Source organism: Mustelus asterias, chromosome 5 (assembly GCF_964213995.1).
Source record: "Mustelus asterias chromosome 5, sMusAst1.hap1.1, whole genome shotgun sequence".
Lineage (NCBI taxonomy): Eukaryota > Metazoa > Chordata > Chondrichthyes > Carcharhiniformes > Triakidae > Mustelus > Mustelus asterias.
This window is the reverse complement of record NC_135805.1, coordinates 42,197,281-42,214,401: the sequence shown is the minus strand read 5'-3', so window position 1 is coordinate 42,214,401 and position 17,121 is coordinate 42,197,281. Positions and strand designations below refer to the sequence as shown.

At 44.5% G+C, this 17,121-nt stretch overlaps 1 protein-coding gene across 3 annotated transcripts in view; it reads left to right on the top strand.

The window, feature by feature from the left end:
* phip (PHIP subunit of CUL4-Ring ligase complex) overlaps positions 1–17,121 on the top strand; it is a 228,272-nt gene that overhangs the window by 175,155 nt on the left and 35,996 nt on the right. For all 3 annotated transcript variants that reach the window (XM_078212450.1, XM_078212449.1, XM_078212448.1), the window contains exons 29-31: positions 141–202; positions 5,346–5,501; positions 13,904–14,024. In XM_078212450.1, coding sequence (XP_078068576.1) covers positions 141–202; positions 5,346–5,501; positions 13,904–14,024 — 339 coding nt within the window. The remainder of the gene's footprint in view (positions 1–140; positions 203–5,345; positions 5,502–13,903; positions 14,025–17,121) is intronic.

Here is a 17,121-nt window from a genome sequence, read left to right as displayed (position 1 = left end):
GTAGTGAAATACCTAAAAGCGATGTTTTCAACTTTAAAAATAAGTATTTCAGATATAATTAAAATCAAACGTGATTCAGGGTTTTATCTGTGAATATTATTACAGGCTCAGAGGCTTATATTTTGCCTTTCTGCTTCCAGCTGGGATAATGGAGACACTGAAAAGATGAGCCCTTGGGATATGGAAGTGATACCAGCTGATGGTATGTGCAGGGAAAACTCAAGAATCATCCAAGAATATTTTTGCTTTAACTACAACTTATAGTCTATCAAACATTAGATATCAGATATATGCATAATAGAGATCACTGGTAAGTGTGTGTGTGTGTGTGTGTGTGTTTCTATTTTCTTTCTTTCACGTGGTGCTCTTTTTGTATAGAGATAGCCAGGCACCTAATGCAAAATGAATCATAGGAGGAGCCTTTGCCCATAACCATACATATTGCACAGTGTTTTGTCTAAATCATAGTTTTTTTGATATCTTTTGGGCTTTTTATATGCAAAACACCTAACTGCTTTTATTAAAATAACATTATAGAAACAGTTATGCACAACTTGATGGTGGCACAGTGGTTAGCACTGCTGCCTCACAGAGCCTGGGACCTGGGTTCAATTCCGGCCTTGACTGTATGTGTGGAGTTTGCACGTTCTCACCATGTCTGCGTGGGTTTTCTCCGGGTGCTCCGGTTTCCTCCCACTCCAAAGAGGTAAAATTGTCCCTTAGTGTCCCACGATATGTAGGTTAGATGGATTAGCCATGGTTAATGTGTGGGGTCAAGGGATAGGGCAGGAGAGAAAGCCTGGATAAGATACTCTGTCAGAGAGTTGGTGCAGACTCAATGGGCTGAATGGCCTCCTTCTGCACTGTAGGGATTCTATATATTAGATTGTATGACTTTCCATAGCTAATGCTGAGTATTTTGAAGTAGAATTTGAGAAAAATTTGGAGAATACCAATGCTCGGTTTATTTTTATATGAACATTAGAACACCTTAATTATGATGTAGAAATGTTATTGCAATCTTCAGAAGAATGATGCTGAAGGAAGTGAAAGTGAATTGCTACTCCGGGGGAAAAAAGGACCTTGTGTGACATCAATTATTGTATAGCATGTTCTGAATATCTGATCATTAGCTGTCAGGGTGTGATGTGTAGACAGTAAGTATTACACGGCAGTTTAGCAATTAAAATTTGACCATCCCAATGATAAAGTTACCATTTTTGTGTCTTGGGTTGAAGGTGTTGAGGGACCAGTTTAAGACAGATTTTCTTGGCTAGTAGTGAAGTGATGGACAGAACTGCTATTCTGTTCCTTTCGGATTGCTTCCTGCAGATTGATCATGGAGTAAACATATTGGTCAGACTGTGTTCTTGTGAGGTCATCTTTCAAAAATGGGCGACTATGCAACAAGAGAAGGTTGCAAGGCACGCCATGTAAAGGCACATATTATTTTTAAATGTACTTCACAATGTTGTCATCTAAGTATGTCTTAGTGGATCTTGAGAGGCAAGATTTAAATAGGAGGAGAGAAGATTCATATGGAAGGGGGATTGTACTCAGAGTGTTGCAGTAGTTAAGCAGTATTGTCTTCGCGGATGTGATGCAGTAAATCACCAGCATGACTGTTTCAATTCTGCTCCTCAGCAATCTGGTCAAACACAGAGGCCATATATTAGCCCTTCCCCGACTAGAAGAGCAGGTCAGTTGGCTGTACAGCAGCAGCACAAACTTGGCAATAATATTTTATAATGTTCGTTGATACGTTTTGAACATTAGATCCATTAGTTGTCAGGATGTAATAAATAATGCCGTTTGAATGTTTACTTGGCTGGCTGTTTTAATGTGTAGCATGTTATAAAATAAGGTGCATTAAGTGTATCTATTTGTTAGATTAAATGTGGCAAGCACGACTCTGAGCTCGATGTCAATATTTCTTATGGAAAAATCAATTTTAAAATGTCTGAATTGCTGGGGAAGGGCACTGTATTAGGAGCTGAGGGTTGAGGAGTGGAATTGAGAAGACACACCTCGCTAGCCATATCCCATTGAACAGGATCCAAACTGTCTTTTCTCTACAAGTTGCTCAGAACAGTTTCTCGGAAAGAAAGTCATCCACCATTTTTTTCCTTCATGTAAAATTTTTAACAAGGTTTTACACAAAATTAAATATTCTGAAGACTGCCTTCTTCACAATAATGTGGTTACATTTATCTATTGAATTATCCTTTGTGCCTTCATTAAAGCTTTTAGTGGAAAGTCTCGGTTTCTGAAAATGCTGGGTTTGGGTTTGATACTGTTGAACGGAGCTGTGCAATTTCCCAAGACTGTTCAGTCAAACAGCAGCCAGAATTTTTTTTTTTCAAGCCGTTTGTACGTTCTGTTCAATTCTTTACCAAAATTATTCAAGTATTCAAAGGCAGGTTTAGAAATCACTTTGAGACATCACAGATCATTGTCATTGGCTGGCCCTTGATTTGAGGATGATGGACCCGATTTTACCAACAATTTGTGCCCGTTTTCGGGCGCGAAATCGCGGTAAAGTCGGGTGTGAGGCCTTTATCGCGATCTGCACCCACGTCCGCACAGATCGCCACTTTACCGAGACCCGCAAACGGCGGGGATCCGTTCCGCGCCCAAATCGGGCGCAAGGAGGATTTAAATGCATTTGCATGCATTTAAATTGAATTAATGAACTGCCCGCCCAACTCTATCAGCATTTCCCCCTTTACCACCGCATTTGTCGATCCGGAACCGCGCTATTAGGGACCTGCTAAATAAAAGTCTGAGTCGGGCGCTCCAGCTTCTGAAGAGCGCATTCAGAGCTTCCAACGGCTCTCTGACTCAGATCAGTGATGGGGGGGAGGAGGGAGGCGGGTCAGATCATTCTCTGGTTGGAGGGGGGAGGAGGGGAGTGAGGTCAGATCGTGGTCTGGTTGGGGGGGGGGGAGGAGGCGGGTCAGATATTCCTCTGGAGGGGAGGGGGAGTGAGGGCAGACCATTCACTGGGGGGAGGAGTGAGGCAAGTTCGTTGTCAGTGGAGGGGGGGGAAGAGTGAGGCCAGATCGTCGTCTGCGGGGGGGGGGGGGGGGCGGGGAGTGAGCCAGATCGCTGTACGGGGGAGAGGGGGAGTGAGGCCAGACCATTCTCTGTGGGGGGAGGAGGGAGTGAGGCCAGATCGTTGTCTTGGATGGGGGGAGGAGGGCAGCAGGTAAGATGTATCTCGGGGAGGGGGGGGGCAGAGGGATCTCTGGTGTGGGGGGGGGGGCAGATGGATCTCTGATGGTGGGGGGGCAGATGGATCTCTGGTGGGGGGGGCAGATGCATCTCTGATGGTGGGGGGCAGATGGACCTCTGGTGGGAGGGGGCAGATGGATCTCTGGTGGGGGGTAGGGGGGCCCGCTGCCACTCTGCGGGCGATTGGTGGGGGGAGGGGGGCACGGGTGGCGATCGGTCTGGGTAGTGGGGGGGGGTGAATAAGGGGGACACACACACATCACTGTCCCCCTTATCCACCACCCCCCGCTGCCCAGACCGATCGCCATCCCTGCCCCCCCCCCTCCCCCCCACCGATCGCCCCCAGAGTGGCAGCGGACCCCCCTCTGCCCCCCACACCCCCACCAGAGATCCATCTGCCCCCCCCCCCCCCCCCCCACCAGAGATCCATCTGCCCCCCCACTCGCCCCCCCGAGATACACCCTTGCTCCCATTTGTCACTCCCGGGCCGCTTTCTCCACTTTCTGCGGCTCGGGAGCGATCCGCGCTTTTTCCAATTTTTTTCTAACTGCGCATGCGCAGTTCAGAGCTCCGATCGTTCCGGCAGTGCTAAGCCCCGCCCACAGCGTGAATCGGACTGGAGATGGCTGAGAGCATATGGGGGCGCCTGTACTACGATCTGTACTACGCCCGGATTCAGCACTTAGAATGAAAATGGTAAAATCGGGCCCGATGTCTACTTAAGAGTCACAACTTTCTGCTGTTGGTCTTCATGTGACTGAACAGAATGATTCTGGATCCACAGATCTTCGAGTTCATGGGTAGGATGTCCTGTGAGGTGGTGTGGGCAGGATTTGCTTCATTTTTTCCTCCCCTTCTCCACAACTGCTCTTCATCTTCAAAATGACATGATGATTCAAAGCATGATGTGGCTTGACGGATAGGTTCCTCCCATGTCAGTGCTGCCATGCTTCTGAGGGGAAATGCTTTTCGCCCACCTGGACACAGTGCCAAGTCCAATTGAAGTTGATTTTGCAGGTATTTCGCCTGATTGCTCGTGGAGCTGGCTTCAAGCACACCAGCGTTTGCTCGATAGTCTTCTCATTGAATCTGGACTTTGTGACGAAAACATTGCTGATGGAATTTCTCTCGCGGTCTTTAGTGTTGCTGATGTATCAATTCACATACATATCCTAGCCAAATGACAATGCTTTCAATTATAACGTTTTTTTGGAATATGATAAAATAATGGATATCCGGTGGTAGTACACGCCGAGTTGGTGAATGTGGTCTGTCCTATTCATCTGTTGTCTTCATCTAGCTGTTTCTCTCACTGTCCTCTTCTTTTATTTCAATAAAAGCAGAAATTTATTTCCTTATATTTCTTTTGCTTTTCCCTGACCTCTTCTGCAGCTCTGTCTGCCTTTTCCTTGTTTGTTTGGGTGGAAAAGATGCTGATGGTAGCTCAAGCTATGTTTTAGGTTGGAGTTGTGGGTAAAACTTGGATCTCTAGCCCTTTTCCATTCCTTCCACCATTTGTGCTTCAGTAACCCCTCATCCCATTTTGCCCTCTTGCCACTTTTTGCTTTCCTACTGTGTTAACCCGGACATTAACAAAACCATAAAAAAGTGCAAACAAAAGCACTAGGATCTTCTTGAGAGGAGCAGAATAGAAAAACGGACAAGTTATGTTGAAATTTTATTTCAAGCCTTCGTTGGACTACGCTTCGAATTTTGAGCGTGCTTCTGCTCTCCGTCTAACAAAACGACTCTTAACAGTAAGAAGCCCTGGTGAAAGTGCAAGAAAGATTCACAAAGCTGATACCAGAACTGTGAGGGTACAACATCAAGAAAGGCTGAAAAGACTGGAGCTCTTTTCTCTGAAAAATAGAAGAATGAGAGGTGATCAGAAAGAAGTCTTCAAAATTATGAAGAGGTTTCACTTTTTCACATCTGTTCTTGCATGCCCAGCTACGCATGCAGGTTCATAGTCAGTTGCTATTTTTGTTTTGACAAAAGGTTTGCCATCAACCTTGTTTGAATTGGATTTGATTAGTTTTCACCCTCCATCTATAAGAGAATGTCAGAAATGTATTATTTCCTTTGGATTAATTGTACTTATTGTATTTCAGCTGTTTTCCCCACTGAACCCGGGTCAAGTGTTCCCTTGACTGCTGCGGAGCATAAGATACAGCTGTACAAATCTCAGGAAGGAGAATGGGGCTGCAGGAAGAGAGATGCTGAATGTGAAAGAATCCATGGTGGGATCAGTCAGCTCATAACTCTTGGTATGTTCTTATCCAAGGAAACCTGAAGTAACTAAATTAAAATCAAACATATCGTTGAAATATGAAGCTGTGACCAAACTTAAATGTCCTTTTAAGTTAAATTCAGTTCACCTCCGTAACTCCATGCTCCACGTGTTAGCATGTCACTACCTAGATCCTGCACCAGAAATCAAATGTCTATTTTCCAAGCTTTTGCCAGTGCTTCTGTAACTAATTAGGAAGTATATGATGTTGACTTGAGGTAGGTTAAGGTCAACCAATTGACATCTTTTTTTTGCTTCCTTTCTCTATCTTTGATAATGCGGTTTCTTTCTATTATTTACTTCTTTATCTCCTTTTTTCAATATCATTTTTTTCTCTAATCTCTTTATTTATCCATGGAATGACTACAGTTGACATTCCATCTTTTCTCATTAGTCCTAATTGGAATACATTTAATCTGTAATTCATCCATTTTGACATATGAGGAGTGCTTGAGGACTCTGGGTCTGTACTCAATGGAGTTTAGAAGGATGAGGGGCGATCTCATTGAAATTTACAGAATACCGAAATGCCTGGATAGAGTGGACGTGGAGAAGATGCTTCCATTAGTAGGAGAGACTAGGATCCAAGGGCACAGCCTCAGAGTAAAGAGACGACCCTTTAGAACCAAGATGAAGAGGCAATTCTTCAGTCAGAGGGTGGTGAATCTGTGGAATTCATTGCCATAGAAGGCTGTGGAGACCAATCTATTGAGTGTATTTAAGACAGAGATAGATAGGTTCTTGATTGGTAGGGGAATCAAAGGCACGAGAACGGGGTTTTCACAGTAACTTCATTGTGATGTTAATGTGAGCCTACTTGTGACACTAATAAATAAACTTTAAGAAACATATCAGCCATGATCGAATGGTGGAGCAGACTCGATGGTCCAGATGGCCTAATTCTGCTCCTATATCTTATGGTCTTATGGTCCATTTTAACGCTAAATATCGCTGATTGCTAATCTAGTCCTGGATCTACCATTTTTCCAATTACTTAATTTGGTCTAGGTCCATTGAAGTTCACCAAGTTCCAGTCCAAAAGTTTCATCTTTGACCTTTTATCTTTAGTCATCTATTTTACAGATATGATAGCATAGTGCTTCTATTACTGGCCTGGTAATCCAGAGGCATGGACTTCTGGGGACATGAGTTTAAATATCACAGCAGCAGCTGGGGAATTTATATTCAGTAAATTAAATAAAACTAGAATCCAAGGCTAGCCTCAGTAATGATGACCATGAAACTACCAGATTGTCATGAAGACCCATCGGTTTGCTTTTGTGAAGCAAGTGAAGTGATTCGCTTCAACTGGCTGTTCGGGAAGGGAACCTGCTGAGCTTACTTGGTCTAAGACCACTGGGGAAAGTAATGCCTTCTCCCCTGGACATCATTGCCCAGGAGTGGGTGAACCCTGTCCACAGGTAAACTAGGGACAATCCTCACAGTTACCAGCCCTGAAATAAAGTTGCACTCCTGATGCACCTGATGCAAAGGTACAGGCATGCAACTTCCCCCAATACAGTTCACTGACACATTTGTGTTCCATGAACTCTCTGGTAGAAAGATCATGCTGTTTCCCAGCACAATGGCCCCTGTATCCCTAAGTATGGCTCATCACTTACTTGCCACACCCAAGGTGTATGGGGTCACCTTTTCTTTAGATACAAAATCCTGGTAACATTCGAGGATTTTGTTACACTCTCCTGTACTCAAGATATGTTTAATGGGACTCGATTAGCGGCACGGTAGCACAGTGGTTAGCACTGCTCCTTCACAGCTCCAGGGACCTGGGTTCGATTCCCAGCTTGGGTCACTGTCTGTGTGGAGTTTGCACATTCTCCTCGTGTCTGCGTGGGTTTCCTCCGGGTGCTCCGGTTTCCTCCCACAGTCCAAAGATGTGTGGGTTAGGTTGATTGGCCACGCTAAAATTGCCCCTTAGTGTCCTGAGATGCGTAGGTTAGAGGGATTAGTGGGTAAAATATGTAGGGATATGGGGGTAGGGCCTGGGTGGGATTGTGGTCGGTGCAGACTCGATGGGCCGAATGGCCTCTTTCTGTACTGTAGGGTTTCTAAGATTTCACAGCCTTGTGTGCTGTGCTTTCAGTCAGGGTCTCTTTTTTTTTCTGCAAAGGTCTGATGTACCCCAACAAATCTTATGGCTTTTCTTTGTAACTTGCAACCGTCAGCTTGAAGGTGACCTTATTGCAGTGGTAACACTCAGGCTTTCAGGCTTCACTCTTAATCTTGGCACGTTCCTTTTTGATCTGAGGAGGGCCCACTGTCTTTCCAGCTTTCCTGTTCATCCTTCACCTTCTATCATTTTCAAAATTTTAGGGATGACTAGGGAAGGGTTTCCCTTGGGGCAAGGGCTTGTGAACAAGCTCATGATCATCTGCCAGAGTTTCTGCCAGCCTTTGTCTTAACCTTTTGTTCCTTTGTGTGGGGTTTTATGGAAATCGGAAGGGAGTTTTTGAATTCCTTGACAAGGATTGCTATTCTGAGGCTTTCACAAGTGAACTCTGTCTTACGCGCCCGTTCCCATTGGTCGAAAGTAAGTTGCTTAACTCTTTTGAACTAAATGTATGTTTGTTTGGGCCACTTTTGGAGCATTCAGAATTTTTGATGGTATGTCTCCAGCCACAAGCTCACATACATCCAGATTAACATTTTTGGTCATTCCGTAATTTGACAAACTTTTGTCAGACGATATGGAATAAACCTCAAGACCTTTCCTTTTAATTTGCTTTGCAGTAGCAGGATCTAACCTTCAGCTGTTTTGCAAGCTTTTCAACTGAGATGAAAAATGTTCCACCTCCTTCCTATTAAACCTTCGGTATCAGTTGGGAGAACTTTAAAATCCCAACACTCAGTCCTGAGTCAGGGGAAGTTCCCTCACTAGCATTGTCTTCACTGGATAGATTGGGTCTTTCCTTACTCAGCCCGAGCTGCCTTAAGTCCCTTTCTCGTCTCTTTCTGTGGAAAGCTCAATCTTTCTCCTTTTCTTTTTTTTGAAACTCTCTTTCCAAAGTTTCCCAAATTTATGTTCTGACCAGATAAGGAGGGGTTGAATTGCTTGCCTGTTTTCCCTCATTTGAGCACGTGTGTTTTTGCTTAGAAAAGTATATACTTGCCAATTCAGTGAGTGAAAGAACCAATAGGACAAGTTTAACAAAGAAAGAGATTAGCACACACACCTGAAATTCATACGCACACAAAAATAGATTACACAGTGGGGCAGGGTAGGTTGGCCAAATTAAAGTCCAGAAAATAAAAAGAATACAAGAGTCTGTGGTTTGGTGACTCAGCTGGATTCATTTGAATTTGATGATCTTAATGCCTTAATTTTAAAGATGTACACGATTGAGTTAGTTGTTTTTTGGGAGATGGCTTGGAATTTTTAAGAAACCTCTGAATGTAGCAGTGTCCCTGATGATCACGGTCAGCAGATAGGGCTTGAGGTTTACCAGGTGGGTTGGAGAAAAAAGGACACAGGAGGGATCCCACTCGTGTCTTCTCTCTGAGCCCAACCCACCACATGTTTTGCGGCGACGGAGGTGGCCCACCATTGGCCGGCAGCGAGGCTTTCTGGTCCCAACATTGTCAGTGGGTTTCCAGTTGTAACCCTCACTGCCAGGAAGCCTTCAGCTGGATCAGAAGATCTGCCGGTGTAAATGGCTGAAAAGTTCTGGTCTCTCTTTAAAACAGACAAAGGGATGGCTTGTCATGTGACCTTTCTTATCCATCTGCCAATGGGATTTTAAAAAAAAGACAATGGTCAGGATTTTCCATGCAACTGGCAGCGGAGGCAGCCCGTCATTGGCTGGTGGCAGGATCTTCTGGTCCCGTCATTATCAATGGGGTTTCCCATTGAATGCATCCCTCGCGGCTGGGAAACTCGCAGTGGGGGTGTACTGTTGGCAGGACTGGAAGATCCTGCCAGTGTGAATGGCCATAAAATTCCAGCCATTGTCTGTATATTCCAAAGGTGACTTGATTAGCTCATGTCTGGAAGTGAACTTAATCAGGATCCCATTGTCCAAGTGTTTAGGCTTAATGTTCCATCTCCAACAGTTGAATACCTCAGGTGATTGTCATAGATGCCTTGCTATTGAGACAGGAGATGTAAGCCCTTCAAACTCCCCTGATATCATTGTATTTGGGTTTTTCACAGTTTGTGGCTCAGCAGTCTTGGGCTAGGAGTACAAGTCACTTTAGTTTCTGCTTCTAAAAATCTGTTTCTAGAAGCTCAGTTCAGGTTTCCAGCCAGTAGATTAAAAATCATTTTTGCCACAAACCACACCTTTGTGATACAGACCACCTGCATCAGTATGAATACTGTACACAGGATACCCATCCCAGCCAGCCTTGCGGTGTCCTCCCTGCTATCATATGGGGACTGAATTGACCCTCAGACTAGTGAGCCAACAGTCTGTAATACTCACACAATCCAAACCAATGCCTCAGACTCTGCCATCACCATCCAGTGTCCTGTCACATTGACTCAGCCCTATGAGATTTCACAACATCAGGTCAAACATGGGCCAGGAAACCTCCTGCTGAATACCACCAAACCACCACCTCCAGCTGATGAATCAATTTGATAGCAGTTGGGTGAAGCACTGAGGGGAGCAGGGGTATGGAACGTATACTGGGCAGGGGAGTTCAATGTCTGTGGCCATGAACAGCAAGCACCACTGCTGTCTGAGCTGGCCAAGTCCTAAAGGACACATCTGCCAGATAGTTGGTGAGGGAATCATCAGAAGGGAAAAACCTATACGACCTCACCCTCAATGTTGTTAGGAGTAACCACAGCACAGTCTTTGTGGAGGTAAAGTTCCATCATCACACCTAGGATGCACTGTGGCACTGCCAGTATGTTAAGTGCAATCTAACAGCTCAAATTTTTAAAAAATCTGGAATTAAAAGTCTAATGATGACTATGGAACCATTGTTGATTGTCCAAAGAACCCATCTGGTTCACTAATGCCCTTTAGGAAAGGAAATCTGTCATTCTTACCTGGTCTGGCCTACATGTGACTCCAAATCCACAGCAATGTGGTTGACTCTTAAACATCCTCAGGCTGGCCCAGCCAGCAATACCCACATCCCATGAATGAATTTAAAAGAAGCCATGTGTGAACCCTGGTTCAATGAGAAGTGTATGCAAGAAGCAGCACCAATCATAATGACACCTCATTTTCAGGTGTCAGCCTGACGAAGTACAATGCAGGATTCGTGCATGCTGTGGAGAGAGCTCAGGTGTGTACAACCAATGGATCAGGTCAAAGTTCCGTATACAGCAAAAGCTATGGAGACCAACAGCATTGCAGCTGGACTGATTCAGAACTAGCCACACTCTTAACCAAGCTGTTCCAGTACAGCTACAACACTGGCATCTACTGGATAAAATGGAAAATTGCTCAAGTATGTCCTGTTCACAAAAAACCAAGACAAATGCAATCCATTCAATTACTGCCCCATCAGCCTACTCTGTCATCAACAAAGTGATGAGAGGCGTCATTGACAGTGGAATCAAGTGCCACTTACTCCGCACTAACCTACTCACTTATGTTCAGTTTGGGTTCCACCAGGGCCACTTGGCTCCAGACCTCATTACAGCATCAGGCCAAACATGGACAAAAGAGATGAATTCAGAGTTGAGATGAGACTTACTGTCCTTGACGTCAAGGCAACATTTGACCAAGTGCAGCATTTGGAGCCTTCATAAAATTGATGTCAATAGGAATCAGAGAGAACACTATCCACTGGCTGGAGTGATATCTAGCTCAAAGGCAGTTAGTCATGCTTGCCGGAAGACACACCATTTTAGGCTCTGGACATTTCTATAGGAGTTCCTCAGGCAGTGTCTGACCCAATCATTTTCAGTTGCTTAATGACCTTCCCTCCATTTTCAGGTCAGAAGTAAAAATGTTCGCTCTTAATTACAGTGTTCACTTTCATTCAAATAATGCAGAAGTTTGTACCGGCAAGCAGCAAGACCTAGTTCCTGACCTTCCTGCTATTGGAAACAACTTTTCATTATTTGCTGCATCAAAGTCCTTCACAATTTTGAACATCTCTCGTAAACTTTAATTTTCTGTACTCAAGGGGAATAATCTTGCCTCTCCAATCTTTTCACACAACATAAGTTTATGTTCCCTGATATAATTCTAATAGAGGATGGCATGGGTGGCACAGTGAGTTACTGCTGCCTCATAGTGCCAGGGACCCGGGTTCAATTCCGGCCTTGGCTGACTGCCTGTGTGGAGTTTGCACATTCTCTCCATGTCAGCGTGGGTTTCCTCTGAGTGCTCCGGTTTCCTCCCATGGTCCAAAGATGTGTGGGTTAGGTTGATTGGCCATGCTAAATTCCTCCTTAGTGTCCCAAGATGTGTAGGTTAAGGGGATTAGCGGGGTAAAAACGTGGGGTTACAGGAAAAGGCGTGGGTGGTGTCCTCTGTCGGAGAGTTGGTGCAGACACGATTGGCTGAATGGCCTCGTTCTGCACTGCAGGGATTCTAGTAAATCTTCTCTGCCCCCTCTTCAAGGTCTTGACATCTTTCCTTGAAGTCATGGTAGGGTTGTTGTCTTATTTATTCTTTCACAGGATGTGGACATTGCTGGCTAGGCCAGCGTTTGTTGCCCATCCATCCCTAACTGTCCTTGAGAAGGTGGTGGTAATCCATCTACTTGAACTGCTGTAGTCCATGTGGTGTAGTAGGCACACCCACAATGCTGTTGGGGATGGAGTTCCAGAAACTTAACCCATCGACAGTGAAGAAATTGTGACACAATTCCAAGTCAAGGTGGCACGTTGCTTGAAGGGGAACTTTCAGGGACTGGTGTTCTGCTACCCTTTGCTTTTGTACCACTCTATAATGCGATGCCCACAGGGCAGCATATTAGCATGTCTACAAAGAGGTGTAGCCAGATTTCAGGTGACGGCAGACCATTATTACCCCTGCATGTGCCAGTCATTTGCTGGAAAAAGTTACAGTTGATGGTGCAGCTTATGTTGACAAAGGTTTTAAGATGACCAGTCCCTCCATACTTTTTACGTGGGTGTGCCTGAACCTGCTGAAATAATTGGTGACTTAATGGCCGGTTCAATTAATCTCTTCAACATACCTCATGGTGCTACTGCATGGAATACAATATAGCATTTCTATTATTGGGGTACATCTGAAGTGCCAACCAGCATGAATGTACATAGGATATTTACATCTCATAGTGATGTTACTGAGATTCTGTCTCCACAACAGCAAAATGTCTGCCAAAGAAAATGTATCTCTGACGACAATTCAGATTTGGCTGCAAGGAGGAGGGCACCGGCCGGGGCAGCCTGACCAGCCAGACATTTCTCCTTGAAATCTGAAGTGCCAGCAGATTTTTAAAAAAAGAATGAGAAGGTCTGAAAAGGCTCAAACACAAATGTTTGAGCTTCCTGAAGGTGCTTCCGCCTGCAGGTCAGCCCTGAGGCTGGTGTCCATCTCACTATAAGCTGTAAAATGGAGCAGTGTCCTTTTCCACACCCCCTTGAATTTAAGGCTTAAGGTGAGAAGGGAAAGATTTAAAAGGGACCGGATGGGCAACTTCTTCACGCGAATATGGAATGAGCTGCCAGAGAAAGTGGTTGAGGCTGGTACAAGAGCAACATTTAAAAAAACATTCGGATAAGTACATGGATGGGAAAGGACTAGGGGGATATGGGCCAAACGCAGGCAATTGGGACTAGCTGGAAGGGCAGCATGATTGGCATGGACTGGTTGGACCGAAGGGCTTGTTTCCATGCTGTATTGCTCTATGACTCTCTTACCTAATGAAGTTCCCATTTGCTACGAGCAGAACCCCAAATGCCCACCCTGGGTGCTTAATAGAGGGGTGCCTAGAAAGGGCGACAATGCAGCCAAACAAATTATCCACAGTTTTCTGTGTTAGATGGCCTGTCTGTACATGAAGTCTGGGCACAATGAACACTAAAATCTCTCTGCTTTGCAATGAGCAGCTGGTATGTTTTACGAGTATCACAGATATTTCCTTTGTATGTACAGTATACCTTAAGGATTAAAAAAAGACATCCATCAGGGCACCACTCCCTATAATGAGGTAAGTGGAGCAATATAAGGAACAATAAATTTATATAATTCATAAATGATGTCCCCAAAACATATTATATTATCTGAATGAAGTGCCTTCCATGAGGAGATTTATGATGTTAGCGTTATTTGGCATTGAAAACATTTTAATTTCCATTAATATTCTGTTCTGTTTTTAACATATTGAACAGAGGTGGAATTTTCAATGTTGAGAATTTAACTGTTTTGGTACAGTAATTTTTCATAATTGTAAATTACTCAAACATTTACAATCTCATTTCAGACATTGCTGCTCCGTTTGTGGCACCTGTGGACCTCCAGGCTTATCCTTTGTATTGTACAGTAGTGGCTTATCCCACAGATCTCAACACAATTCAAGAGAGGGTAGAGAATAGGTTTTACAGGTGAGTTTGCAATTTGTTTTACACAAGACCAAGAATAAAAGGTGCAGTGGTGACCGATACCCATGGATGATAGAACGTGGACATTTAACTTGGAGGTTAGAAATTCAGATCTCAATTTTGACTGAGATCATAGTATAATAGAATCCCATGAGTGCAGAAGAGGCCATTTGGCCCATCGCGTGTTCATGATTCTCTGACAGAATAAATTATCCAGGCCCTCTTTCCCCACCCTATTCCCATAACCCCACCATTTACCACGGCTAATTCACCTAACCTGCACATCCTCGGACTGTGGAAGGAAACCGGAGTATCCGGAGGAAACTCGCACAGACACGGGGAGATGTACAAACACAGTCACCCAAGGCCGGAATTGAATCTGGGTCTCTGGCGCTGTGAGGCAGTGCTAACTACTGTGCCACCGTGCCGCTCTCTACACCCAAGTAGACGCTGATCTATTTGCTGTCAGATGAAGAACTATATTGCAATGAAATATTCTTTCTAAGTGGGAACAAATTACTTGTGCCTGGATCAGCAATCGCACAGTACCTCGGGCAACGCGGTTAATGTACCAGGACATGGAATAACAGGTCAAAAGCTCAAGACTTTCTCACACGTTGAGATCATTAGCTCAATTTTGTAGCAGGAAGTTGCACTGGTGATTATTAATCTGCTCTTGGACGGATGAAAGAAGGAAAAGGTTAGAGAGTGAATTCACCTGCACTGGCTCAGGTCTGAGTGACAGATTTAAGGGGGAGAGAAGAACACCTTTGACAGTAGATAGGAAATGTCCATAGTCTGGCAATTCAGCTGTATATACTGAGGAGGAAGAATTGCAATGTGAAGAAGGCTAAAATTGTGTGGGCTATGATCAGTGCTATAGGGTGAAAAGTAGAGTTGCGTTAATTCAAAAAGTTCTTGCAATTTTTGCCTACTGTAAAATAAACAAATTCACTGCCAGCATTTATTTTCAATTGGTGTTCACTAAAGGAGGGTCAAATTTCAGAAAGAGTTCTGTGTCAGCTGAAACTCAGTGGTAGTATTATTGCTTCTGAACCAGAAGCATGTAGGCTGAAGTCCTAATTAAGTTTTGAGCACAAGATCTGGGCTGACTCTGCAGTCATAGAATCATAGAGGCCATTCGGCCCATTGAGTCTGCACCGATTACAATCCCTCTCAGGCCCTTACCCATAACCCCACTGCTAACCCCCTGACACTAAGGGGCAATTTAACAAAGCCAATCCACCTAACCCGCACATCTTTGGACTGTGGGAGGAAACCGGAGCACCTGAGGAAACCTGCACAGACATGGGAAGAACGTGCAAACTCCACACAGACAGTGACTCAAGCCGGGAATCAAACTCGGGGCCCCTGGCGCTGTGAGGCAGCAGTGCTAACCACTGTGCCACCCTGTTTCATATTATATTTTAGTAGCTACTGAAGCAAGAATGATGCATCTGCTGTGAAAATTTGCCATGATGTGGAGATGCCGGCATTGGGCTGGGGTAAGGAGTATGTTAGGAGCAAAAGGATAGTGAGGGATAAAATTGGTCCTCTTGAAGACCAGAGTGGTAGACTGTGTATGGAACCAAAAGAGATGGAGGAGATACTAAATGTTTTTTTTGCACCCGTATTTACTGAGGAAACGGGCATGGAGTCTACGGAAATAGGGCAAACAGGTAGGGAGGTCATGGAACCTTTACAGATTAAAGGGGGTGCTCGCTGTCTTGAGGCAAATCAGAGTGGATAAATCCCCAGGACCGGACAGGGTATTCCCACGGACCTTGAGGGAATCTAGTGTTGAACTTGCAGGGGCCCTGGCAGACATATTTAAAATGTCAGTATACACGGGGGAGGTGCCGGATGATTGGAGGGTGGCTCATGTTGTTCCGTTGTTTAAAAAAGGTTCCAAAAGAAATCCGGGAAATTATAGGCCAGTAAGTTTGACGTCGGTGGTGGGCAAGTTATTGGAAGGTGTGATAAGGGATAGGATCTACAAATATTTGGATAGACAGGGACTTATTAGGGAGAGTCAACATGGCTTTGTGCGTGGTAGGTCATGTTTGACCAATCTATTAGAGTTTTTCGAGGAGGTTACCAGGAAAGTGGATGAAGGGAAGGCGGTGGATGTTGTCTACCTGGATTTCAGCAAGGCCTTTGACAAGGTCCCACATGGGAGGTTAGTTAGGGAGGTTCAGTCGCTAGGTATACATGGGGAGGTAGTAAATTGGATTAGACACTGGCTCAATGGAAGAACACAGTAAGAAGTTTAACAACACCAGGTTAAAGTCCAACAGGTTTATTTGGTAGCAAAAGCCACACAAGCTTTCGGAGCTCTAAGCCCCTTCTTCAGGTGAGTGGGAATTCTTTTCACAAACAAGCTTACAAAGACACAGACTCAATTTACATGAATAATGGTTGGAATGCGAATACTTACAACTAATCAAGTCTTTAAGAAACAAAACAATGTGAATGGAGAGAAGCCAGAGAGTGGTTGTGGAGGATTGCTTCTCTGAGTGGAGGCCTGTGACTAGTGGTGTGCCACAGGGATCGGTGTTGGGTCCATTGTTGTTTGTCATCTATATCAATGATCTGGATGATAATGTGGTAAATTGGATCAGCAAGTTTGCTGATGATACAAAGATTGGAGGTGTAGTGGACAGTGAGGAAGGTTTTCAAAGCTTGCAGAGGGATTTGGACCAACTAGAAAAATGGGCTGAAAAATGGCAAATGGAATTTAACGCAGACAAGTGTGAGATATTGCACATTGGAGGAAAAACCAAAGTAGAACGTACAGGGTAAATGGTAGGACTCTGAAGAGTGCAGTTGAACAGAGGGATCTGGGAATACAGGTACAGAATTCCCTAAAAGTGACGTCACAGGTGGATAGGGTCGTAAAGAGTGCCTTTGGTACATTGGCCTTTATAAATCGGAGTATCGAGTATAAAAGTTGGAGTGTTATGGTAAGGTTATATAAGGCATTGGTGTGGCCGAATTTGGAGTATTGTGTACAGTTTTGGTCACCTAGTTACAGGAAGGATGTTAAATAAGGTTGAAAGAGTGCAGAGAAGGTTCACAAGGATGTTGCCGGGACTTGAGA